Source organism: Neopsephotus bourkii, unplaced genomic scaffold, assembly GCF_033783945.1.
Source record: "Neopsephotus bourkii isolate Nb327-2 ecotype Australia unplaced genomic scaffold, CSIRO-AGI_Nbou_v1 NB_107, whole genome shotgun sequence".
NCBI classification, from domain to species: domain Eukaryota; kingdom Metazoa; phylum Chordata; class Aves; order Psittaciformes; family Psittacidae; genus Neopsephotus; species Neopsephotus bourkii.
In genome coordinates, this window is record NW_026900624.1 from 9472485 (window position 1) to 9498204 (window position 25720).

A 25720-nucleotide genomic window follows, 5' to 3' on the forward strand; every position below is an offset into this window, starting at 1 on the left:
AGCCTGTGCCAGACTCGGAAGGATGACTCCCCTGTCCTCCTCCGAATTACTATTCAAAGACCTCACTGAGGCAGTGATATCCCCCCAAAGATCAGCCTCCATTGTATCTGCTGAGGAGCAAGGGAACGGTACCTACAGGCAGATGTTCATCAGAGTTCCTAAAGAATAAATTAAGTGAAGACTCTACAACCCTGTCAAGGTGATTACTCTAATGCTCAATTTTTCTCTTCACGACATTAGATCTCAAGGAAAATTAAGTTTCCCCTCCTGCAATTGAAAATCATTGTTCATATCTCATCTAGGCAGTACAAGAAGAAAACAGACTGTTACTTCCTTCAGCATAATAGCCTTTATATATTTGAAAACTCATGTGTTCTCCTATAAGCCTGCCAGCTACATGTATGGCTCTAGCTCTTCCAGGTTTACTTTTAAAGTCTCATTTTTTTTAGATCTCCAAGCACTTTGTTGGGTTTTTTTTTGTACTTTCTCCAACGTACTTGGGACAATAATGTAACCTTCCCATCCTATGCTTGCATAGTAGGATTAATGACTTTGAATTCCAAGGCTATCTAATGAGCTACAGGGAATGAGCTTTGTTCTTCCCAACTGATGCAAGACACTGGAACGGTATTCAATAAAGATTTGAGTCGTACCTCAGAAGACTGAGCAAGTTCCAGTTCACAGTGCAGTGAATTAGTCCCTTCAGGAATATTGCAGTTCAATTTGCACAACAATGGGAAATTCAACCCATTTCTAAAAGAAGCAAGAAAAATAAATAAATAAATAAAACACATCCTCCCTTTTTGACTTTTGACAAACTGCATTTCCTGAGGGTTGTTTGCAATACTCACGAGATCAGCTCTTGCTGCATGTGTTGCATGTTCTCCAGTAGCTTATTCTTTTCTGCTCGCAAAGTCTAAAACACACATCAGACCTGGTTAGAGCATTAGTTTGTCATGCATATTAGCCAAGGATATGCATGCTTTCTCCTCTCATAGTGAAAAAAACTACACTTGGTCCCCTACCTCTATTATTGAAGAACACTCCACAATGGTTAACTTCAGTTCTTTGATGTCCTGCTCTTTCTGTGGAGAAAAAAAGCCTTTAAATGACACAACCCAACAACTAGCACATTGAAGTGCATTTGTAACACTTACAGCTATGATGTATTGTAACCAGAATAACACTATACTCAAACCTGCATCATAGCAGTAAGCTGTGCTATTTAGGTTTGAGCAGCAGCCTGATTATATAACATAAAAATAGTTGCAAATTTTAACGAATACAGTGAATTGCTTTGCATACTGGCTAACAAAGCACTTGGATGACCTTTTCTATGTAGCTCCTAAAATTAAAGAGACAGAAAATCTCTTTCCAGTTTCTACACTTTATCACTTACCTGGTTTTTGTACCAGCATCAGCTTCTTAAGCTAAATGGAGGGACTTTGTGTTTAGCTGAAAAACTGGACTATGAACAAGAGTTTTAATCCCAACTGATCCTTAAAACTGGTTGCAATGTTCAGAGTTTATTCTCATTAGTTTTCATGATTAAAGAGATTAAACACCACCTAATGAAAGAGCTGATAGAGAATATACCAACCCTCATGGTAAGACTGAGGAGTTAGTAAGAGTAGCAGCTTTCTTAGCATCCCAAACCAGCAATGGGCTTCACTCAAGTAATTCCATTACAATAGAAGACTGCACAGACAAGTAGAGAATTTCTTAGAAAAAAAAAGTAATTTCAAGTAGGAGCTCTGGTCCTCTCGCCCCTTTTATCTACAGTTCTTCCTACTCTTTATTTTTAAAAATAGTTGATGGTTTTGAAAGAGATGAAATACACAGAAAGCTAAACAGGAAAAACAGGGTTATAAAATGAAGTTTCCAGCCCTAGTAGAGAAAACTGATGTATGGTGCTGAAGGTTTAAAATAAAATAAAAAAAAAAAAAACATAAAACAAAAAAAAACCCAAAACACCAAAACCAGAACCCAATAAAAATAATGATAATAAAAACAAAACAAAACCCCCAAAGCAATAACAAACGCCCTCACCCCCCCAAAAACCCGCAAAGTGTTATCTATCTTCATGTACCTTCTGCAGGCCTGGAAAAGAAAGGTTGGCATAATAATTTTCAATAACCAACAATCTTATCCAATCTACCTCTGTATAAAAGCTATGAGAGGGCTTTTTCTAGCTTACAGGTAAGCCTTAATACCACAGATCCTAATGCCAACAACTCAGTTTTCCATACCAGTTTCTTCAAGATTATACAAAATATTCACCTTTATCTACAAGAACATGCAATCTACGTTCAGAATTCCCATTTAGGCAATAAACTAGAAAAGCCTTTTTAAAATTAAAGGATACTAACGAGGCCACAAAAGTTTTGAATTATTCAAGGAGGGAGGAGTGAAAGCTATTTGAAAAACATACCAAAAAGAAAGAGTTAATTCATTTGTGCTCTTAAGCTGCTTCAGTTAAAAAAACCAAAACCAAAACAATAAAACCATATTAAAAAACACCCTGGTACAAAATTGCTGGCTGCATCACACTGAAGTCAGGTTGTCACTCTTTGAATTCAGCTGCAAAATTGATTTCTACAAACAGCCCAATAGTCAAACATTTCATCAGCTGCTTTAGAACCTGCCATGCTAAATAAAAATTCCATTAGCCTAGAAGGCTATCTGCATAATTCATGAATCCAGAGAATTCCAACACCCTTATGTAGTCTTATGCCTTTGCTTTCTAATACAAAATACAAGTTTAAGACCAACACCAGAAATGTCTGGTCTTCAGCAAAGCCTAGGTATTTCTACCTTACTAATGAGAAAGGACAAATTTGCTTTTCCATTGGGCTCTAAATCAGTTTGGTACGAAGTTTAAGCAATTGAAGTAAAACACAAAGGAAAGGATCTTCTGCAGGTACGTTCTTTCATCAGGTGTTGAAAGAAGTAGCCTGTAGCCTTTAGAAGCTTCTGTATGTTTTTCTAAAGTTTGCAAGTTTGTTTTGTTTTAATAAGTTGTGATTTTTTTCTTTTTTTTGTAAACAAAATCAAAATCCTGAAACCTTTAATTATTCTGACTCATAACCAGGTCCTAAAGCAGTTCTCGCCTACTTTGAAGCAATTTATAGGATCAGGTTCTGTAGTGTGAGAACAGTAGAAATAAAAGTGCTACAGTGAAGACTATTGCCTTGCCTTTTTACAAAACATCCCATAATCAGTATTTTCAGTCAAGACAATAATGAAGTAAGAGCAACTAACCTGGATCAAGCTTGCCTCTTTATTCATCACAGTGGTCTCATAGATATGCACTTGTATCTAAAGAATGAAAAGATCAAAAATACTTCCTGTCATTGGTATGCACTATAACACAAGTCTGTTCCTGTGTCCTACTTGAAAGGGATGAAGGTTATTAACATTCCTATTTTAGAAAAATCAGGTTCTTTGAGTACCTTGGATAGTGTTTCTTCAAAGTTCAAATCTTGTATGCAGTTAAAAGCGAAAGCTTTCTCAGCTTTCACAGTCATCTTTTTTCCTCTTGTCTGTTCAGGGTAATAGTTTCAGCAAGATCAGCCAAAGCACAGCTTTCTAACGTATTTTCTCAAATAGTGGGGAAAAGGTTTTCTAAGAGGAATCATTCTTTCCTTAAAGGAAATAGTGGAACTGTGGACTGTTTATATCAACCCAGTTTTAAACGTCCAGACAGCAACTTTCTTAATCAAAGCTGTCACATTGTCTAATTGCACTGCAGTTCTTTAACAAAATGCAGGTTCAGGGCTGTCTACCTTCCAGAAGCAGAAATTCTTCTCACTAAACACAAGTAATCTATAGGCTGTCCTTCTGTTCCTCCTAGAGCTGAAATGCTTACTTGAAGTTCTGCTGCATTTTTAGACAGCTCCAGTATCTTCTTTTGAAGTCCATCGGCATCCATGCTGCTCCTAATATTCTAAACAAGATAGAGTGTACAGGCACAGCTGAATTGATTGACAGTTTCTCCTTGAAGAAACTAGGCAAAATGACATCTCCACCCCCAAGGTGCTGCCTACTCTAAAGAACTACCAGTATTTATGCACATGCATTCTATGTGCTTGCACCACTGAAACTGTTTCTGCTCCTTTTTTCCCTCATTTCTCTAGAGCACCGTTAAAAGAGAAAAACTTCAAAATTTGACTTATAAGCAGACCTAAAATCTAAGGAAAAGCTTTCAGGCCTGCAGCATGAGGATTATTTTAGGAAAGATGCAATTTAATAGCTATTTGGAATTACAAGCTTTTCAGAAAGACTAATCTTGAGCATGGTAAGCATGCAAAGAATAATGAATACGATGTTGGTATCATAAGATCCCCAGATCCACGAAGTGCCTCTTTTCACTATTACGCATAATTTAACTTGTTTTTCTCTTTCATCCTAAATAGTCTAAGATGCAGGCTGTAAGCAAGTATTAAAACATTTGATCACCTGATAAAAAACTGGCTTATAAAACAGTTACTTTAATGAAATGAAGTGGTGAATGGCTGCTCTCCAAACAAGAAAACACCAAACAGAGAAACAAAAGAAAAAAGGAAAAAAAAAAAACAAAAACAACAAAACCAAAATCAGCCAATAGCAGTATATTCCCTACAAGCCTCATGCAGGTCCTTAGCCAGTGCCAATGGATCTATCTACAAGTGAAGCCTTCAGTCACTGCATAATTTGTTTGGAGTTACGTTTCTATAGGAGATTCCTCCTTTGTATCTTACAGGAAGGAAACAGAAGTGAACATCAGGAAGTGTTCAGTGAAAATTGTTTCAATACACTTAGAAGAATAGTTAAGGCTGTGTTAACCAGAAATATTTTTAATTTGCCTATAACGCTTTGAAAAAGACAGAAAAGCAGCTGTTCATCCCTGTCCCCATGCTTCTCCCAACCTCACATCCTTACTTACTCAGCAGATGGAAAGTCTGAAGTACAGTGCAGCTTCAAGATAGAGTTTTATGATAAGTCATCCTTGTAAAATGAAAGACATCTTGAAAACCTAATTAACATGTCAGGGTTCAAAGTCTAACAAACACTTAGTGAGCTTTTAGTTAGACAAGAACACATATTTTCAAAATCATGATGTATTTTACCTCTTCCTGGAGAGAAGTAACTTTGATGATGAGAGACTGATTTTCTTTTTCCTGGTCAGGTTTATTAAAAGAAAAAGAAATATTTTGTTTTTAGCATGTCAAGTTCAACATTCAAAGCCAAACTAAGCCAGAGAAGAACAGGCCGCAAACACCTCCAGAGCCCAACATGAAGCTGTGGTGTGGCACTCCTTTGCTTCAGAGAGCATAGCCAAAAGGGAAGTGCTAAGGCTGACCCTATTCATGAACCTTCACTGAAGGTTTTGACACAAGCATTTCAAATCAGGGTAAAACTCAGACCACTAGGTGATATGAAGGAGGTGTTAAGACCAAAAAGAGGAAGTCTAGTTGCACTCATGCTTGAGTAAAGACAGAACTAGAAAGCCTATGTGCCACACTACACTTTTTTCATATCAGACATGAAGCAATGTAGCAGTATCCCAGGCAGTGCCTCCACTGCACAGGGAACAGTAACTAAGGGAATTATAAGCACAACTACAAAGCTTCTAATAATATTTCTCTCTCCCACCCCTCCTCCTTCTCACAAGGTGAGTTTCAGATGTGATCTCAAAGCAGATCAATAATATACACACACTGCAGCAGGAAAGCACACACACACAGACAAATTTTCTGTTCTTGCTTGGCATGGAAGCCTTTTTTTGTTTCTAATTGCCCACCACCAGCAGCACAGAGCACTGTGGAGCACCAATTTACAGCTGCACCCACACAGCAAAACACAGTGATGCCACTGCAGTGTGAACAACATGCATGGCAGCAATGCAAACATATGCTCTCCTGAGAGCCTACACTTCGGTGTCTGGAAACACCTGCCAAAGCTGCATTCACATCACCCTTGTTACCAGACTGCTTCACACTTCTCACAGTCAAGAAGGGCTTTGATATTCAGACACCTGGTGTTCAATCCAGATGCTGTCATGTAGGCAGCTTGTGTTCTTTGAGACACACAAAGGTGTGCTGCCTGGCTTCCATCTGCCAGTCCAGAATAGAAAGATTTCTCATAGCTCCTTGTCTTATCTACCAACCCATATGGACATTGGCAATAACGTAGGGTGTTTTGGAAAAGTTGCGTGGACATCTGAACAAAATCTCCTGTCTCTGCTGATTTTAGAAGCCATGTGAATTTCATGATGGCAGCACAAGAGCTGTTGTCTTCAAGCATAATTATATGCAAGCCTGGCCCTTTTAATTGTTTTATTAGTTCCAACTGACACTAGTTTAAAGAAACTTCACATTGGTTTTGTAAAACTAATAAATCACATTTCAAAACACCCTCAAAAATTTCCAGTGCCTACTGGCACAGAGGAGCTCATACTGCTGATTTTTACAGTTTGAGCAACCATGCTGTTGCTGCACTAAAGTATGAAATGCTGTACAATGTAAGCTAAGAAATAAGAGCACCTACTAGCTGTTTATTCTGACAGAGAATCTGTTGTCTTTTCTCTTCCAAAAGGTTCAGGTTGCTTTTTGCTTCTTCTAGTTCTTCTTCCAGTGATTTGGCTTTCAGCACGGAATGCTGGATGCTGCATGGGGAGAAGGAAATCCAGAGAAACTTTAGTGAGTTACTACTGATCATTAGATAGGCTTGAAATACCAAGAACAGTATCTTTAGAAGCCACCAGGGACTTTCTTTGGTACAGATATTTCACATAAGATTAACAGTCAAGTGCAAGCCTGTTGTTTTTGTCCAGCAAATAAGCACTCATGGACTTACCCTTTGTTTATCACCCCCTTTCACTCTCACAGTAAGGAATAAAACCCCAGGCAAACATAGCATTCAAGACAGAGTGCTTTTGTTTGCATTCACCTACAACCTAGCTGGTTATAGTCAAATATCAGGTTACGTGAGCACATAATCTCATCTTTAGAGCACTTCGTTGTTAGCAGTTAAGGAAACAATTTCAGTTCAGTTTTCAAGGATAAGTGCTGCATCATTTTCTTGTCCTTATCTGATACCCTAATGTATATTTAACCAGTGTGCTGGTAGATTTCTTTCCTGGTTAGCTCTAGACTGCATAACATTCCTGAGAACATGGTCCAACATGAGGGCATACATCCCATGTCAGCTACCCTGCAGACTCCTGGCTTAAACTTCACCGAAGATACTGGGAATGGTTTTGCAGGTCACGTAACTATATCACACTTGAAGGAGTTAGGTCAGATTAACATTATGAATTTGTTGTAAATAAAGTCTTGTACTTGTGGCATTGATGGGTCCCCAGGCTGCAGCAATACTAAACTAGTAAGAAAGCTCACTTAGTTCCTCAAGGGACCAGCAAACCAGCTCTTAAATGTTCATTTGCTCTCTGCTTGTCAGCAAGCATGTCATCTGGGTTTGGGAGCCTTCCAGTGCTTAGCTGTTCTATTAGTAATATTAAGCATTAAAAAAAAAAATAAATTATTATTCCTGCTTTGTTTATTTTATTTTGCTTTACCCTAAGATTTTGCCTGTGTGCACTTGTAGCAACTTGTGCTGCAAGAGCCAGGCTATAAGTGGAATGACTTAAATGAATGACTTCTAACACCTCCTCTTTTTATAAAAACCAAGAGGTACAGAGCAGAATAATCAAGTTGTTGGAAATTGCTGCCATGAAGCACTGGTGAGGTTAAAAACGTGAAGCAAGCCTGGATCACTTGGAAAACAGGTCTGCCCATGGCCATTACACTGTAGACCTGGTGCCATTAGGGTCCCTCACCTTTTTATTTGTTGACGTAGATCCTCATTATCTGCCAACAGCTTATTGTTGGTCTCATCCACAGCTTCCAGTGTGAGCTTCAGCTTGCTGTTCTCCTCCTGAAGCTTCTGGTTGTTGTATTGCAGGTCCGCAACACAGATTATCAAGTCAGAAGTCTCCCTGTTCCAGTAACCAAACAAGGAAAGACTGAGAAAGGCGATTTGATCCAATTTAGATTGTCAAAAAACCCTGAAGCTGTGCTGCACTGATAAGAGAGGTGAGAGGAGATCCCACAGAGGACTTGTAATGCTGCAGTGTACTGTCATTTGTTCTACACCAAGATACAAGATCACCTCCAGATCAGTTCTCTAATTCACCAGGAACCATTCTGGTTTTAAGTACTTTTTAATGCTCCTTGAAATAAAGATGTGCCACCAGATTTTCATGAGATAATTTCTTCTATTGTCACATAAACCTAGAAACTTAGGGAAGGTACTGTTTTAAAAATGAAAAAGAAACACACGGCAAAACTCAGACCACAAAGAATTAAAGAGGCAAATGGACACAGAAAAACTGAGATATCAGTAGGAAGAATTACCAGTGTGTTTTTAAGCCTGAGCAGAAGCTGTGAGGAAGAATGTGGTAGCAACAAGAGCTACTACAGACACATCAGCATTAGAAACTCTACCAAGTTTTCTGTAATAGTAGTTCTCGGAGGTAGCTCTCAAGTATTTCAAAGCTAGGAGCAGGAACTTCTGAGGAGTTGCTTGAATGGACTTACATGTCTCCTCTAGACACATCACCTCCAAAGGCCTCCAAGCTTCCTGATGTAACATTCATCCGGACAGTTGTCTTTTTTGCTGAAAGAAGTGTGTGTGGGGGTGTTAGTTATAGATAGTATAGAGTGAGAAAATGGAGTTTTCCAGAATAAAACCAGAATAAAACAGCCTGCACCTTCAGGGGTGGTTTTATACACTTTGGATTCCAGGTCTTCCATGCCTGCTGCTGGTTCCTCAGTGGCACCATCTTCCCTGAGAAAAAACAAAGCAGCATCAAGAATCACAAAATCAGCGTGACACTGGATCGTTTACCAACTTTTTAGATCTAAAAGCTTTCAGCCAAAACCCACACTGTGGTCACAGTGTTCTGATAACATCTTTGTTACAGAGTACAGAAGGCACAAGCCACAAGAGAATTTTCTCCTCTTCTGTTTTTACAGAAGCTTTTACGAGATAGATTGATAAAAAGCTGTTACCATTTACTCTTACAGTCTTCAATCCACTCTTTCATGATGGCATGATATGTTTCCAGGTCCATGGAGATGTCTTTCTGATCTGGGTCAAGCATGTTGCACAGCTCTTCAAGACCACTATCTTCCAACCCCCGACTGGTTGTATGTCTCAAATAATCAACTATCTTGGAAACTGCAACTTTTCCTAAAACAGATACAGATGTCCATGCGCCAGACTCTTACATCTTTTAGGCAATTATAAAGAGCTGTAGAAGGGCAAGCTACCCATCTGCACTGGTGTGTATTCCGTTGCCTTCAAGAGCTGTAGACAAGCAACTGATCTTTGCAGTTGTCCAGAAAGGAAGAGCTTTTTTTACTTTTTTTTTTTTAATACAGAAGTATGAAAATCCAGTTAATTCATTTTTTGGACTCCAGTTTAAGAACAAACTCAATACATTTACTATGCTGCTATTTTTAGGTCTTTCATCAAATTGTGAAAACCCTGTGACTAACATCGTCTTGGTCTACAAGACAACTCCTGTCTCTACCACTTTAAGTCATGTTTGAGGTGGAAGTCAAAGGAATTCTCTCTTGCTCTGAAGTTTCCCAAAGTTATATTTTTTAACAGGAAAAAGCCTAAAAGAAATTACGGTCATTTCCGTAAGGTTGATTGCAAGAGGCAGGTTGTTCCTGTACTTCCTCTGCATTAAAATAAAGCAAAGATGTGCTGAGGTGGAAGGGGACCGAGGAGGGAAGAGACAAGCACCATGCAAAAGAGGCACAGACATCTATTCTGCTTCTGCCACACATACAGCCACTTGTCTAAGCGAGCTAGTTAGTCTATCATATATCGTGTCTCAGGAATTATAACACAATCTGAACTGTGAAAATTTGTTGATAGAAGAACAAAACAGAGCAATGAAAAATCACTGACAAACCTGTTTGGTCTACGTCACATGCATAGAAAATGGTGGTCAGTAGGTCTTCTTCACAAACCAAACTTGCATCATGCATGGTGTCCGTTTTGTACTCCAGTGACTGTTTCCATCCTACGAAGGATATGTTTGTTATTGTCCATAGTGACTTTCATGCACAACAAAAATCACATCTGAACTCTTCTTTTTATATTAAAGGCAGATTAAATTAAAAGCCAAATCTCTTCTCCACAAAAAAAAAAAGGAATTAGCAGATTTGCGTTTTTGACTTGACTCATTACTTCCTCACTTTTTATATTCACATTAATAAGTTATAGAGTAAATTTTAATTTTAATCAGCGCTTTCTGCTGTCTTATTAAATTTGAATTATTCTAAAACATATCGTTACTAGTTTAAGTAGTAACTAAATGTCATCTATGTAGGTTGAGTGCTCAGCTGTCTAGGATTTTGGACTGGGAGGGTTTTTTCCCCAGGATTTTTACCTCTTTCACTCAAAGATGACCTCTTTGGCACAGGAGATCGTTTCACAACACTTTCTGACTTTTTATCAGGTGTGAAGTAATATAAATTTGGACTTGATGTGAGATACTTCTGTTCGTGAGGCACATCTTTAGATTCAATATTTGATAAAGCAGACAGCTTGTTTTGAGTATTGGCCTCTCTGGATCTGAAGTAGGATGGAGAACAGCTCTCAATGGCACATACTGGCATCCATGAGCTGCTGGAGTTCTCTTTTCTTTTAATGATTGAGTATGTAGCATTTACAGAACTGGAGTCAGACATGTGACCAAGACAAGGTGACAGCAACTGCAGGTCTGCAGAGAAAATGCTGTCACCGCTGGGACTGATTAAGTGCGGATCAGTACTGTCATGACTTCTGAAAGTTCTTTTCTTCAGTAGTTCTTCTAGGTTTTTCTTTGCATTGCACTGTGGACTGTCAAAGTTTGGGGACTGAAACTTTGGTATCTGCAAAGCAGGGTTAGAGACTTGGTCCATCATTTGGATAGATTTGATCTTTCTGCATATACTGTCCACTGGGTTATGATGCTTTTTGTTAGCTCCAGGTTCTGAAGACATTATCAATTCCCCTCTCCTGCAAAATATCTGGAAAGAACAGGGACATGATACAAGAGTCAGGATGATCCACAGACACATATTCCCTGAGCCAGTTTTCTGTTCAGCAGACTTGGAGCTTTGGTAGTAAGTGGTTTGAAAACCTTTGCTCCACATACCAGCTGTGACAGAAGTCTTCAATCTTGATATTTAGTTCTCCAGGGAGCTAGAAGTCACGTGGATTTGGAAAAAGTAGGAAAGAAACAAAGAAATACTTTCTGAAATCTCACTGCTTATTCTTAAATACAATAACCATGACAGGGATGGAGGAAGGCAGAGAGGGGAGGAACTAGAAAAACCCCTGTGGAACTCCCTGCAACCTGGCAGCTGATTACCTTTTCAGATCAAAGGAAGCACTAAGCAATATTACTCAGACCAATTTATCCCAAATTGGGCATTTCATTTTTATATGAAAAAAATGAAACTCCTCACACAACTTTTGTAACTATTACTTCCAACCACATCTGTAGCAGTTTTTATTTCACTAGTTCCATGTTTTTTTTGCTCAGGTCTAACAGCAACAACTGTCCAGCTATTTATTGCAGGTACCACCTACAGCTACAGACATCATCAGTTTCTGATCTCTTTTTGTGGCTTCGCAGTCAAACCCCACAAGTTGGTTGAAGTATTTTAAGCCTGCCTCTTTCTTGAAGTCATCTCGTGACGGGTTTCAGAAGGCAAGATTTAAATGTAGCTTACTTTCAGGAAAATATAAGTCTGTCTTTCTGGCATTGCTCTTTGCAGGTATTGGGTTGAGGGTGGGGTAGAAAAGGAAGAGCAACAAGAGTTTTCACATTTCACTGAGCTTGCAAGGACAAAAATTAAAACCTAGTTGTTTCTTTTACCAATTAGCCACAACTACAGCTCTCATGACACCACACAGGCAATTGCCCAAGAAACATATCCTACAGAGGCAAGCCATCCTATCTATTATGTCAGGCAATAATTAAAAAGGCAGGTAGGTGGGAAGGTAGGGGGGCGTGTGTGTACGTGTGACCAAGGCATGGAAGGGTACATTTAGCAGAAGTAAAGCCACATTTCAAGTGAGAAATTAATCTTTACTCTGCAATTTGCAACCACTTCTGAACTGAGTAAAGAGCTTCCATGTGATGCTGTCCCACTGCAGATTTCACTCTCAGTTTCTCACACTCAAAAAAGAGGGAAACAAGTAATATTATTGGAATTTAGCTATGACATCTACACCAGTGTAAGAAACATATTACTAAAGTATTACTGTACCAGATAAAGCTAGACACAGCTCCTAGGAATCAGATTTTAAGCGGTATCTTGCACCTAATGTTGCAACTACATATCTACCTTCCACCACTCTATCACTTTCAATTCCTCAGCTCTGAAAATACACCGTATTGCTTCTCTCCACAAGATTATATACAACATTAAAAAGCAAAATCCAAAGCACACACAAAACCCAATACTTGCTTTAAAGTAATAAACAGGGAAGCAGTGAAGAGTCCAGTATATGTTAACTGTATAACCTACATAACTGACAACAACCATCCTCAGATAAAACCTCAGTAAAACCATCCTCAGTAAAACCCTCTGGGACTGGGGTTTTACTCATAGCCATCCTATCAGAATAACATCACCAGAGACCAGACTCCTGTTGGGGTGGAGAGGAAAATTAAAGAGCATCTTTGCAAGTACAGCTCACAAGGTAATGTGTACATGTGAGAGAGACTGACATCATTGCTCACAGGGGCAGAACACCAGACTCCTTGACCCTGAGGGGATTTCCCCCTGTATAGTACAAATATCATCTGTCCCCAGAAGTATAGAGACTTCACTGAACTATGCCTTTATGCTCAAACTCTGAATCAAGAAACAAAAGGAAGCGACCTCGCACTCCCCAGGAAGTTTGCTCCCTGCTTTTAGGTAAAAAAAAGCCCAATTCAATTCTTTTCCCAAAACCAGCATCAAGCTTCACTAGCATTTAACATGAGAACTGCCACTTGTATAACCTTGTAAGGCAAAGAAAAAAAAGGCACACGTAAGTATTTGTTAATCTAGAGTACAAGAAACTTGAATACTTACTGTTTTGCTTCAAGTGTTTTATTACAAGCCTCCTGCATGTCAGCAGCTTACTTTTATATATGCAGACTCAAGATCTCCAATTTTATATTTCTAGCATTGTTTCTTGTAAGTAGCAATATTACCTTAATTTCTTAACTGGCTAAGTGCTCGTTAGCCACAGGAACACTTAAAAAAATTAACAACAATAAGAATTTTAGAATAACTTAAAAAGAGACTGTTTTTTATTATTATGGTTGTTTTAAAAGGTTTACTCCTTAAAAATAAGTTCCAGGAAGTTGAAGTAGTCTCCTATTTTAGAGACACAAAGAAAAATCATTAAGAAAGATTTTATTCTGTTCTGTAAGTACACAAGAGCTTTCAAACACTCCATTAAAGAATATTAGTCTGATCATTTGCTATATGTTTTTAAATGTTGCTTATAATTCCCCATTTTAAAAAAAAGAAACAGTCCAAGACTTCATACTTACTCGAGCATATGGAAAAAAATACCTTCTTTTCCTCTGCTAGAGATAACACAGGATAACAAAAGCTATTTTAGCTACTCCTCTGAGGAGGACTACCTAAATGGCCTATGCTACTCGAATTAGCAGAGAGCTCATTTGATGGGAAATTAGCTTTACAAGGTACACTTGTGGCTGCCACTCAGCTTTAGGTCTGGGAGGGGCAATGAGCTGAAAGGAGGTGCAAATCAAGCATCCCTCTCTAGCTTTCTAGCCCTTCTTCCCCCAGCCCCAACTCTGCTGCAGTTAAATGAATTGCCTACAATTCCATATACATCCTGAAGTCTCCCTGCTATCCTACCCTTATTTTTTAAATGGTGAGGAAAATAATGCCATAGCTTAGTGATGCATCCCAACTCTGGTGCCTGGGATGTTTCTTACTTCCTATTAGCAGTTCTGTCTTACTTTTCCCACCTACTGGAAAGTTTCAGGCAGGAGCAGATCTCTCATAGTTTTTCTTGTGACAGTTGGAGCAGAGTAGCAAGACACTGTAAATTTCATAGTTCTTACTACCTTTTAAAAGAAGTCAAACACTGAAGTCTCTTGGGCTGATGTATTAAAGTCTTTGTGTCACTGTCTGCTCCGCACTTGGTTCTGTGAGTCAAAAAAAGAGTTTTGAATTAGAACTGTTAACCAAGTCCTCTCTTTAGTATTAAATTATCAAAAAAGATTTGCATTCTAAGAGTGTGGATCTTTGGGTATATGCTGTACGAAGAACTGGAAATAGAAAAATGCTGTTGAAGGAATACTCTTGCCTGCCCAGTGCCTATTAACTGCACAGCCCATCAGACTTCTCCAAACACGTGGAGAAATGACACATCCCAGCCTGCCACAGGCTAGGGGGGTGGTGGGGAAGGGTCTATCAGCAGGAAATTCCCACCCTTTGAATTTGCCTGGTGTGTAATTCAAGCCAAGAGCCTCACAGCCCATCTTTCGCTGGGCTACACTGTTTTGCTTAGAGCTTCAAGGTGAACTGATACAGATAAGCACTCACAGGCCTGGATGAAGTGGTTTCCCACCCACCTTGGGAACATTTAAAATGCCTGTCAATTCTGATGACCTTGTGCATCAGGTAAAGGTATTTATTTTACCTTATATTGGACTTCTTCCTCTAGAACCAAGCTTTGTTTCAAACGTTTGTTGTTACAACAGTGTAACACAAAAAACCCTCTGATTTTAGTAGCATTCCTGTTCTCTGCATGGTGGGTTTGAAATACATGTTATTTAAGGGTAAAGTGTACCTTATGTTCAGTATGCATGGGTGAACATTAGGGACAAATGTTTTCAATGCTTACCAAATGTTAATGCAGCAGAGCTCCTAACGTATTCGGTTTCTCTTGAAAATACTGCCCAGGGTTTCCTGTTCAGCCTTTAACAACATTTTCCTTTACATAATTTATGTATTTTACATATAACTATATGCATTTCTATATAAATGTATCAACACCTCCCCATCCCTCATGGTATGTATGTGAAAAGAAAACCATTTTGCCCAAGAAGCTGCACATTTTATGGACCATGCTCACAGAGGTTGGACACTTTGTCTGTTAAGAACATGGAGCAGGCTCTTTCAGTCTCTGACACCTGTCTGGTTATCATGCAGTCTCTCAGTGTAACTTGCCTTTTTTTGTCTCTCCCAATTCCATCCACTGTTTACAACAAAATGTCAGCATCCAGCTGCTCAGCAGCAGCCTACATTTCCTGCCCAGCTCCATGGGTGAGACTGTGTGACAAATGTACTACTCAGTCAGGAGGAGATGACTGCATGCGTAATGCTCATCATCCTTTGTAGCCCGCTAGGTAGCTTCTTGACAAAGACAATAATCCTCTTTGCCAAGTTCATGGGGGTGGAAGAAAAGGTCAGATGACTCCTTGGCCTTTGATGCTTCTGTCGTTAGAGAAACATATGTTCTGTGAGATACGTTCAGTAGCGTCTGCCTGTCTGAAGAGCTGGACAGCTTCTTCTAATGTACTTTGTAAATGGCTATACTCAGATGGTCAGGTCTCTTTTCCAGCTTTCAAACTGGATAAACCTGTTCTTCAGCTGGACTTTTTTTCCTGGTGTTTGGCCCAGACTTCTCCATTACTGAAAAAAAATGTTGTACCATAAGAACACACCTTATCATGCACCAAGCTTCAGAAGCAGTACCTCTTTCTGATGTGCACACCTTTCAAATACTTGTGAATTTCTACTCTTTCCTGATACTTTTAAACATTACTCACCCCACATAGCATATTTGACTTATAACTATTCCTTGAAGTTTGTCTCTTTCATCAATATACTTCTGAAAACCGTAGTGCCTGGACCTGGATAGCATTGATCAAACTGTAGTCCTGAACAAAGGCTCTGTTACTTTTATTGTGCGAGGCATTTGCATGATCCCTAGCTGATTTTTCTACAGCTTGTTCTGTGCCTCAAACGGTTTTTGGTACACTTCTTCTCAGACAGTCTACAGAAAAGAAGAAAAGCAATGATAGCAACTATGCAGTAGCACTGGAATCAGGCCTGCAGACTTTATGGTGCTGAATGTGCAACAGGTTAGTTAGTTAAATAAATTTTGAGCCAGCAACTAGTGGCCTCTGTAACTGTGTATCTGGTTTATATCGGAGAGAATCTCTTTCCTTCAGAGCTGCACCATGAAGATACAACTTTCCGGAGAAGCTGAAGGTGTCCCTGCTCATTGCAGGGGATTGGATTCAGACGACCTTTAAGGTTGTTGCAGACCAAACTATTCTATGATTCTGTAAGTTATTCTGAAAAATAATACTGAAAAACATGTTTGTATGACATAAAATGTCTGACAAAATGTATTGGTGGATTGCAGATAAGGTTTACTTGGTCAACAGGTTTCACAAGGGGAATATGGAACTTGTATACAAATTTCACCCTAGCCTGGGCACTATATATGGGATTGAAGTCTGGAATCAGCGTTGAAAGATCACAGAAACACAAAAAACAGGCCCAAAAGAAGATATTAAGAGGCTGTACAGTTCAGCACCAAGTTTCTGAGCAGCATCAGTTCACCAGTGAGTCCTAAGAAGGGTAATCTATTCTCTGAGTTACTTTGTGGTAATAGATTCACAGCCTTTCAAGGCAATCTATTTCTATGTGCTGTCTATTTCTATGTCCTATTTCTATTTCTCTTTGTTACTGTTAGAAAACTTGCCTACCTAGCTTAAATCTCGTCACTGCAAATTAAGCACAGAATTCTTTGTTTATTGCTACTTTGCAGACTCTGCCATGATGGTTCACAGCCTTCTGAGATATTATGATTAGCATGTCCAAGCCACAAGTGGACTATGCTAGGTGCTGTTCAGATGCCAGATGAAGGAAATGAGAATAAGCACAAGAGACAAAGGTCATACATCTCAGGAGCTGTATACCCTAACACTGTCAGAATGCCATATTACTGACGCACCTACTGACCACCTACCCACAATAGCTACACCTTTTACTCAAGAACAAGCAATGCAGCATTGGTGTCCTTACCAGCAGTTTAAAAATAGACAGGCACAATGGCTATAGCCTATATTTTTAGGGGAATATTTTGAAAATCAGTCGTGATGCAATTCAGTGATGTATGTTTAACCCCACTAGTTAAAACTCTATCACATGAGAACTTTTTCACTCACCTCAGCACAGATCTTCAGTTCCAGAAACTGGCTTTTTATCATGTACAGTCTCTGCCCTTTAGACATCTTTAAGAATAAGAATAGGTTGTGTCCGTTCTAATAAGGGGTCCTGCTGCTACAGCAAGCTTCACTACTTCCTTCACTTAGAGTATCGATTACATGCCAAAGCCACTTCCTCGATTATGTAAATCAGCTGAGAAATGGCAGAGTTGACAATGAGTGTTTCATGTACAGCTCATCATCTTGAAGTGCTGTAGTTTCTTAGTGTGTTATGATCCATAACCTAATTATAGGCTACTTCATTTTTCAAGAGTACAAGCTTACATATGGCCATACACATCCACATGTTGGTTTTTTTTTTTGTGACTGCAAACACTCTTGGTATATGCATTTTATTCCAAAAGTATTGCCTTCTGTCACTGTTTGCAAATAAACCATGTCCCATATGCCTTTCTAGAAGCTGTTCGAATGCTGGGCAGAGTGAAATGACCACCTTCTCATAGGATCATTACAAAAAAAAGCTATGAAGAGAGAAGTCTTTTAAATTTTAGTCACTGTCATAGAACTGGCAAACCTGGAGTTTTTTATTCTGCATGCAGACTTCTTGCAGATTTGCAGACTTCTCACAGACTTCAGAAATATATATGTTTTTTGAAACAGCAAAGCAACTTAGAATCACCGGTCATAATAAAAATAAGTGGATTTAGGGCCCTAAGTCACAAAAGCACAGATAATTTAAGGGAAATAAGAACCTTTTGGGAAAAAAAATACCCAAACCCTTAAAAAGCACTAAAACCATTTAATCTGAGAGAATGTTGTCAAGACCCTGTGTTTGCTCTTGAGCTGATGGTCACCAGGCCCCAAATAAGCCAGTTCAGCTTTGACCTGTCCAGTTCAGTTCCCTCCTGCCCTACTGGCAGCCTCAGCCAACCCCCAGTCTCTACAAGGAGACAACTGGGACTCTAGCAATATGTCCAGGTTTAGAAGAGAGAGTGAGACTCCAGCAACACCAAGTCAGACCAGCTCAGGCTTTTCAGAGAAGTCAAAAGATAAGAACAGCTGAAGTTGTCTTTCTACAGTATGGTAACAATATAAATCTTTCTCCCTGCCTCCTATTCTCTTCTCCTTCTCCCTAGTTCCACGAGAAGGGACTGAGCTGGTTGTCTTCATGGTTTATTTTGTGTTGTCTCATTCCGGTGGCAGGAGAACCAGGGGTTATTTTCAGCGCCAAACAGATTCTGTGTTTTTTTCTACCAGAAGGAGAACTGTTGTGAAGAACTGTGTGTACTTTACGTTGACCAACACCAAATGTAGGGGGTTTATTTTCAGACTCAGTTGTGTGTTTTGATTCTGGCCCTGTGATTCGTGCAGAAAGAGAAGCTCTGAGGTCACTCCAGGAGGGAATAAGTGAGTAGCTTATTTATCTTTTCCAAGTCTCTGTTCATTAAATGTCTTCTGGATGCCATGCATAGTCCCCTGCTAAGGCTAAGGGTTAAACATCATCAAGAAATGTCTTTGTTCTGAGCAGAGAAAATGTAACCTTCACATTGAAGTAGATGCAAGTAGAATCCCTTCTGTTGGATAGGGTGCATCATGGCATGGCCTTTTTAAAAGGATAGAGAGATAGTGACAGCTCCCAACCATGGCGAGAGCTGCATGAGGCCAAAACCTGAACTTCTCTCTCATTTCTTTCATCCATTCCAAAGTGAGCCACATCAAATGCCAGTTCTGTACATTTCACGAGCAATTCTCTCTGGCATGAGCAGAGAACAGATCAGTATCCACACAAAAGCAGGGGAGTAGTTGCACCTTCACAAACAGTGTGCATAAGAGCAGTCTCCACAGACACGTCAGGCAAAACCTCATGGCAAACCTTAGCAGTACTTATCTGCACACTCCTCAGGCAGACTCCACATACATGAGCATGTTTGTTACGTGTAGGGGCAGACCTGTGTTTTTGTTACACCACAAGGTGGTCCAGTCTGTGAGACTGCTGCAGGAAAGTTCCTACTGGCCAGTCTTCTAATCAGCAGATTTCTAGCTCCCTGTGTTCTTTGCTTCCCCTTCTGCTTCCCTTTCCCATTTTACAAAGGGAAAAATTGAAGGAGGAAAGATAAAAACCCTAGCTACACAAGCTTTGCCCCTCATCCATTATCCATGACTACAGTAAGTCCAACAATCACTTACAAGTATCCTATGGAAATGGCTTCTCTGATTCCCACTTCCAGACTTTTTTCTGTTTACTGCTCCACTGCTTGACCTATTCGAGCCCATTATTTGGGCTTTTACTCCAACCAACCCATGAGACAGAAAAGTGTTTCTGACTATTAGGGGTTGGGAGGGTTTTGGTGTTTTTTTATTGAGCTTTGTATTTTTACTTGCATATAAGAAAACTAGATGCGAGGGATCATCAGAGAATCAAATGAGACTGCGTCTTCTAAATGTATGCTAGGAATAACATAGTACATTACTACTAGCTATACCTAGTAGGAATAAGCTAGTAACACTGGAAAAGTCACCATTTTCTTGATGCTGGCGTGTTATGCCTGGAAAGTAATTTACTAACTTTTCCAGCTTCTGCAATGTATAGCAATATATGTTAGATTATCCGAGGTAAACACTCACCATGCATATTAATACCTGCTTCTGGCTGTGGTTGTCGATCATCTAGCAAGAAGGTGACATGTTGCAAATGCACAGGGCTGATGCTGATGTATTCAGAAGTTATTCACCTGGCTAATGGGGTGCATCTGCAAGTGTATCCATCTTTCAATCATTTCTCTGACTTCCTGCAAGACTACACATTTCCCTCAGGAGTCATCAGACCTTCTACTTCTCCATCTAGAGGGCTGACAAGAGATCCCTTTAGACTCCTCCGCCCTGCCACAGAAGGGGAGGGCACCTTCACTCTGAAGATTTAAAAGGGAACTCCCAAACCTTTAGGAGATCTTGTAGCACGTTATCCCAAGAAAAGAAGGCTGAAGATTTGCCTCTGAACAAAGTATGAAGGTGAGTGAAACTCTTTTGGTGCCTAGGAAAGCAATGAATACTTATTCATGTGAATATAGTATTTAGCAGCAGCAGGGGGGCTTAAGAATTTTAACTTTAAAATAATTTATTTTTAACTTTAACGTAAGAAATATACACATAATTCTATTTGGTGTGCTTGAAACAACTGCATGAAAAAAACATTAATAGCAGAACATGCTCTCAAAACCAGGGTGAAATAAACTACTGTGAATCATAATATTAGGTGCTCTCTGTTGCACATCACTGTTATCAATAAATAAATAACAACACGGTCTGTGTGAACAAGCAGAGATGCAACTTTTTTGCAGAGGATTCACACTCAATGATTCATTTGCATGTGCTGCATCAACAAACAAGCTCCAAGAATCACAAAAGCCTGTCTCGTGACATGTGTGTAATCATGGCTGAGGCGAATAGGATGCTAAGTTTAAAAACTTTCTTTTCCTGAGGAAGTAGTGATGCGCTCTCCTGGTTGATTGGCTTTTGTTTGAAATGGCAAGTCCCTGCATTTGCTTGTTGTCTGAACTCTATGATTCAAGGTTTGGTAAAATCAAGATATACTTTATATTGTCTTTCCCCCTTAGACTGTACATTTCTCTTTTTTCTGGAGGATCTAATGTCCTTGTAAATAGGAGGACAACAGGTGCTTGTGATGGTGGCAGTTCTCACCCGTATGGTACCTTTGTAATGAATAGGAGTTAAGAGAATATATGTTTGGTTTAACATCCATCCTCCCATGAGATCACTGTGTACAAATCAGTGAAATAGTAACTGAGCAAAAGGAGGTTTGGCAGCAAAACAGGGAGAAAGGAGAGACTAGGCATACCCTCACATTTAGATTTGAAGTTGAGAGGATCTAAGGATCTGGAAGGTCTTCCTGTACCTTGTAGTTCTTTGTTGTGCACAGGGACTGCGTAAACTGACAGCAATTGCAACGGCACTGTTCATGGCAGCGTTCTTGGTATCTTTCTCCTGGAGTGCACCTCAGGTAAACTGCTCACTTACTTAGGCTGAATGCGCAGCATCCATGAATCTCACGGGTTGGTGCCAGTTAAGTGTTTGTACTAGTTAGTAATGTCATGCAGTGTTGACATGGCTCTTCTCTTTTTTGGCACAAAGGCTTATTTCCAAAGGAGAAACTGGACTCCTCAGGCTATGCTGTATTTGAAGGGTGCACGTAAGTCCCACACTCTTTCCATTTTGAGGAAATAATTTTACCACTGGATAATTCCTAATCTGTTTTGCCCCCTAGAATCAGTAAATCCCTGAGGGTGCTGTGGAGGCAGAAGTTCTGAGGCCTGCAGGGATATGCTAATACTTATTTCTTCTTGTCTCTGAAACAGTGGTATCACCACTATTATTATTTTTTAAAGAAAGCAAATTGAAGAAAGCAAACAAGTGTTGGAAGAAGTGAAGCAAAACAAAGTACTGAAAAAGTTGATGGAAGCTTGATTGTAAAACCTGTTGGAAAAGAAGTTTCCTTATCTGAAATAAACTTAAAGGGGGTTTAAGACATGCTGGATATAGTTATCATACCTTAATTTCACTCAGGCTTTATTAAAACATCTTCTAAAGTAACAGGGGGTTGTTGTCTTGGAGTGTTATGGTTCAGGATGGGTTCCTCCTGGTATGGAAAGACCCTATGCCTCCCATTTTATGTTTGTAGAAGTAACGTTGTAATTTTGTATTTTGAAAATACTACTTTAGGAGTTGTAGTGTAGGAATACCAATAGACCTGGGAGGTTGCTTTCACCCTTTTCCCACTGCTTTTATAGAGGGACGTCGATTCATCTCAGATGAGAGCCAGCGAAACGATCTGTATGAGAGAATGAAGCTTGGTAAGTACATGTGCACAGGTATATGTAACACATTGATCTCTCCTCAGATTATGGGAGAAATCTGTGGAAACTGGAGGGGATATAGTCAAGGAAACAGTTAAATCTATTTCTGCTAGTTCCTTCATTCAAAAAGGTACATGATAAAGACTGACTTTCCTCCCTTGTGCACCTGTACTATTTCATTTATGGAAGTTCCAGGTGGACCTGGCTGTTAAGTGGCATTATCATCAGTACTTCTGATTTTTATTTTCCACTGGAAAATTCAAGTTATTAATTGTGCTGAACTGACAGATGACAAAAGTAGACAGATAGTGTTATAACAAAGTAAGGAACATATGAAAAATACTAAATATTCTTTTTACCTTTGAAGGGGCTTTGAAATATCCTGCTTTTTATAAAGATTGCTTCTGTCTTCTGTGTTAAATACTCATCTGGGTGGTTGTGAGTAGAGAATGTTATAGCGTGAGGGAGACAACAGCACTACTTTTCTCTTTGGGTCTTTCATTATAGAGATAAAAAAGCAAAAAACAAACCAAATAAATACCATCAAACACTAACCAACCACGCATCTTTCTTCTTGTAATTCTAGAAACACGCAGCCAAAACACAAATCCTCTATCTCTTTCCGAAGCTGCTGCACTGTTCCTTAGTTCCTTACAGAGAGCACAAGAAGAAGGTAAATGTGTGTTTTGTCTCACCCTGACTTTTAAAAACAAGGTTTGTCACTATTTCATTTATTAGCAATTTAGTAAATTAATCTAGAAGGTCTAGTTTTGTCGTGGTCTAAGCCCATCTGGCAAGTACCATGCAGCTGCTTGCTCAGGTTTGAAATGAGACATTCCAAGGATTGCATTGTGTTAGAGTGTACATTTACACAGATTACGACACGAGTCAGATAAATGACAGTAGGTAAAATTTTGTATATTCTGCTTTGAATTTGCTTTTCAGAATTTCATTGCTTTAGATTCAAAGCAATGGCTATTTTGAATTGATTTTTTCCAGAGCAAAACTCTACTGGGACTCCTTTTTCTGCATAATATTGTTCTCTTGCGAAATTTTCATTCCTCAATTGGGTCTTATATCCTAGTATAAAGACTTAAAAGAATCCTTAAAAACCCCAGCAGAGGAGCTGTGGGATTCACATCTGGCCTCTGCAAGCTCTGTTTCTGGCACAGTTGACAAGAGTCCCAGGGACATTTTGAAATAGAGCTTTGAAATATCCTGAAAATCCTGTAATTTATTCATGTGTTCCCAGCTTTCCATCTGTATACCCTCATCACATGCTTCCTCACCATGTGCTTCTGCTTCTTCAGAACCTCAGAACCCATGTTTCCCTTCCACAACACCCCCTAGCAGAACCCAACTACTGAGTTAGGCTTAGGTAACTTGTGTTCTCCTTCATGCACATTGCACTCCCTTATCCTATGTTCTCCTACTCCCTTGCCCTGCTTTAGTTCCCCTTTCCACCCTAGCCAGCTTTCCTGAACTGCTCATTGTCTGATGCATAGGTAGAGCTCACCAGGCTGAAACCCTAAATCTATGCTGCCCTTGTCCTCTGGTTTTCTACATTTCACCTCTACATAGTCTGTGTTTGGGAAATGGAGCTGGGGACAGGAAGTTTGTAAAAGGAGGATGCACCCTGCAGGCTCTCGAGAGAGACCATGCTGTGCTCTGGCTCCTGGGTGCTGCAGAGGCTGGTGTAGCATATACAAACCCAGGAGTCTGTTTAAATTTAGCTCTTCCCCTCTTTGGTTCAAGACAGGGAGGAACAGAAGGTGGCTAAAAGCTACCTTTGTTTCTCATCCTGGTTGTTAGTTCCTTATTCAGATTATTATCAACATGTAGTGCTGGAGTTCTGTGCTCAGCTCTCTCTTCCCTGCCCTGGCAGAACTCTGCTAATCTAAAGAATTCAGTGGCATTTAAGTGACAGAGAAAAGGCAGAATTAACAATGAGCATAATGCTTTGGGCAAAATATCTGAGCAGTTCTAAAGATAAATCAGAGAAAATTTTATTTGTGTGCTAACAGAAAGGGAAAATCCTCTGAAGCTCACAATGCATATATTTTAGTGGTATTTTCCTGCCTGTTGCTGCTGTTCCGGAAGAGATGGTGAACAGCAACAGCCCCTGAGAAAAAAGGTGACATATCTCAGAGAGCTAAGCAGAGCTGGCAACTTGTTTGAAAAATACTGTGACATTGCCACCATTGTAGTAGGGAATAACGAAACAGCCAAACCTGGATAAGTTATGCACTTTCAGAAGATCACTTTCCAGTGATTTCAGAATCCTCCTGAGTGAGAGAAATGTGTGAATAGAAACCAAATATGTTATTTTCTTCTGCATGAAAAAATTCTGCCTTGTACTAAGATACCTTTCTGGATGTGGTTTGTACCTTTGCACTTCAGAAAATAGAAAAATTCCTACATTTAAAATGAGAGAAGGCATGATTCTTTCTACAGATGCTTACATCTCTTAGCTAAGAAGTCACTTTACACTTGGCTTGTGCTTGAGGCACATCTGTCTCCTGAAAGCTTTACTGAATGAACTTTCCCTTATCTACAGCTTAATTTTCCCTATTGTGTCTTGCCTTACAGCTGAAGAAGAAAACAGTGATCACCCTGCCTACTTGACAGATAAGATATCAAATTGGTGAAATATTTCAAATTTAACATTTGGATTGCATAGACCCTGAAATCATGTCTTGTGTAAACAGAGTATTTCATCCAGCCTCACTTCAGTTCCCAAAGCATGACGTATATATGTATTGCAAAATTTTGAATGCAAACAGGTTGCACGTTACTGATAAAGATCAGATAAAGGAGGTATTTGTTAGGTTCTGCTTTGTTTAGACCATTTTGTATGTCCCACCTAGAATTTAAAATACATTGTACCATCTTACCTGAAAAGATGATTAAAACTGTCTTTTTGGACAATGACTTCATTTTCTTTCAATAGTCATTGGATAGTCATCTTTTACCACTTTTCACCCAGCTGTGTATTGAAGCCCTTTTAAAGGTAATTACTTCACCACTTTGCTGCCAGCCCTGTAAACTGCTGATCATTAATAAAGTCAGTGAGATATTAAAACAATCCAGCTATCTTTGATTGTGAAGACAGTGATTTATTTTTTTTTTTGCAGATATCTGTCCCCACAGAGAATAGGCAACAGCGCTTACTTAGCCCTCAGCGCTGTCCCAGTTACATGCATGCAGAAATGTATAGTCTGAACAATCCTACTGAGCAAGCCCCACCACATAAAGATAGTGTGGGGATAGGTCTTACAGGACCTGGGCCTCATTAATGCCTGTGGCATACAGTCACAGCTGTTTGTCAGGATCTGCAGTACTGCTGGAGCTGGTGGTGGTGTACCAGGGACAAACCTAGTGTCACATATGACAACAGGCACACAGAATATTAATTGCATGGTTGCTGTACTTTTTGTTGGCCTGCTTTTTGAGTTGCGAAACTGGAGCATAAATTGGTCTATTATCATTCCATGCTGATAAAGATAGATTTAACATCATTTGTGTAGTTTTGCGGTCTAACTGGAAAGCCCTCTGTAGTTCTCATGTAATTAAAAAATAGCCACAT

General features: G+C 39.5%; 2 protein-coding genes across 8 annotated transcripts in view; one reads left to right on the top strand and one right to left on the bottom strand.

The window, feature by feature from the left end:
• The window catches only part of IRAG2 (inositol 1,4,5-triphosphate receptor associated 2), a 41840-nt gene extending 28130 nt beyond the window's left edge, over positions 1-13710 (bottom strand). For 3 of the 7 annotated variants that reach the window (XM_061359990.1, XM_061360000.1, XM_061359994.1), the window contains exons 1-14: positions 13598-13709; positions 10448-11069; positions 9968-10078; positions 9054-9234; positions 8753-8829; positions 8580-8658; positions 7820-7978; positions 6529-6646; positions 5109-5159; positions 3869-3946; positions 3262-3318; positions 1026-1085; positions 852-916; positions 654-753 (exon numbers count right to left, since the gene is read on the bottom strand). In XM_061359990.1, the coding sequence (XP_061215974.1) occupies positions 654-753; positions 852-916; positions 1026-1085; positions 3262-3318; positions 3869-3946; positions 5109-5159; positions 6529-6646; positions 7820-7978; positions 8580-8658; positions 8753-8829; positions 9054-9234; positions 9968-10078; positions 10448-11042 (1731 nt within the window). In that variant the 5' untranslated portion in view covers positions 11043-11069; positions 13598-13709. Of the gene's footprint in view, positions 1-653; positions 754-851; positions 917-1025; positions 1086-3261; positions 3319-3868; positions 3947-5108; positions 5160-6528; positions 6647-7819; positions 7979-8579; positions 8659-8752; positions 8830-9053; positions 9235-9967; positions 10079-10447; positions 11070-13597 lie in introns of those variants that run through there. The other 4 variants (XM_061359982.1, XM_061359972.1, XM_061360017.1 and 1 more) reach the window with 3 other exon arrangements.
• Positions 13711-20065: 6355 nt separating this feature from the next.
• On the top strand, positions 20066-25387 carry SPX (spexin hormone). The gene is made up of 6 exons (XM_061360141.1): positions 20066-20272; positions 21201-21281; positions 21413-21470; positions 22069-22131; positions 22721-22807; positions 24724-25387. Exons 1-6 carry the CDS (start codon positions 20267-20269, stop codon positions 24780-24782), a joined length of 354 nt encoding a protein of 117 aa, XP_061216125.1. The 5' UTR covers positions 20066-20266; the 3' UTR covers positions 24783-25387.
• Positions 25388-25720: the final 333 nt, after the last annotated feature.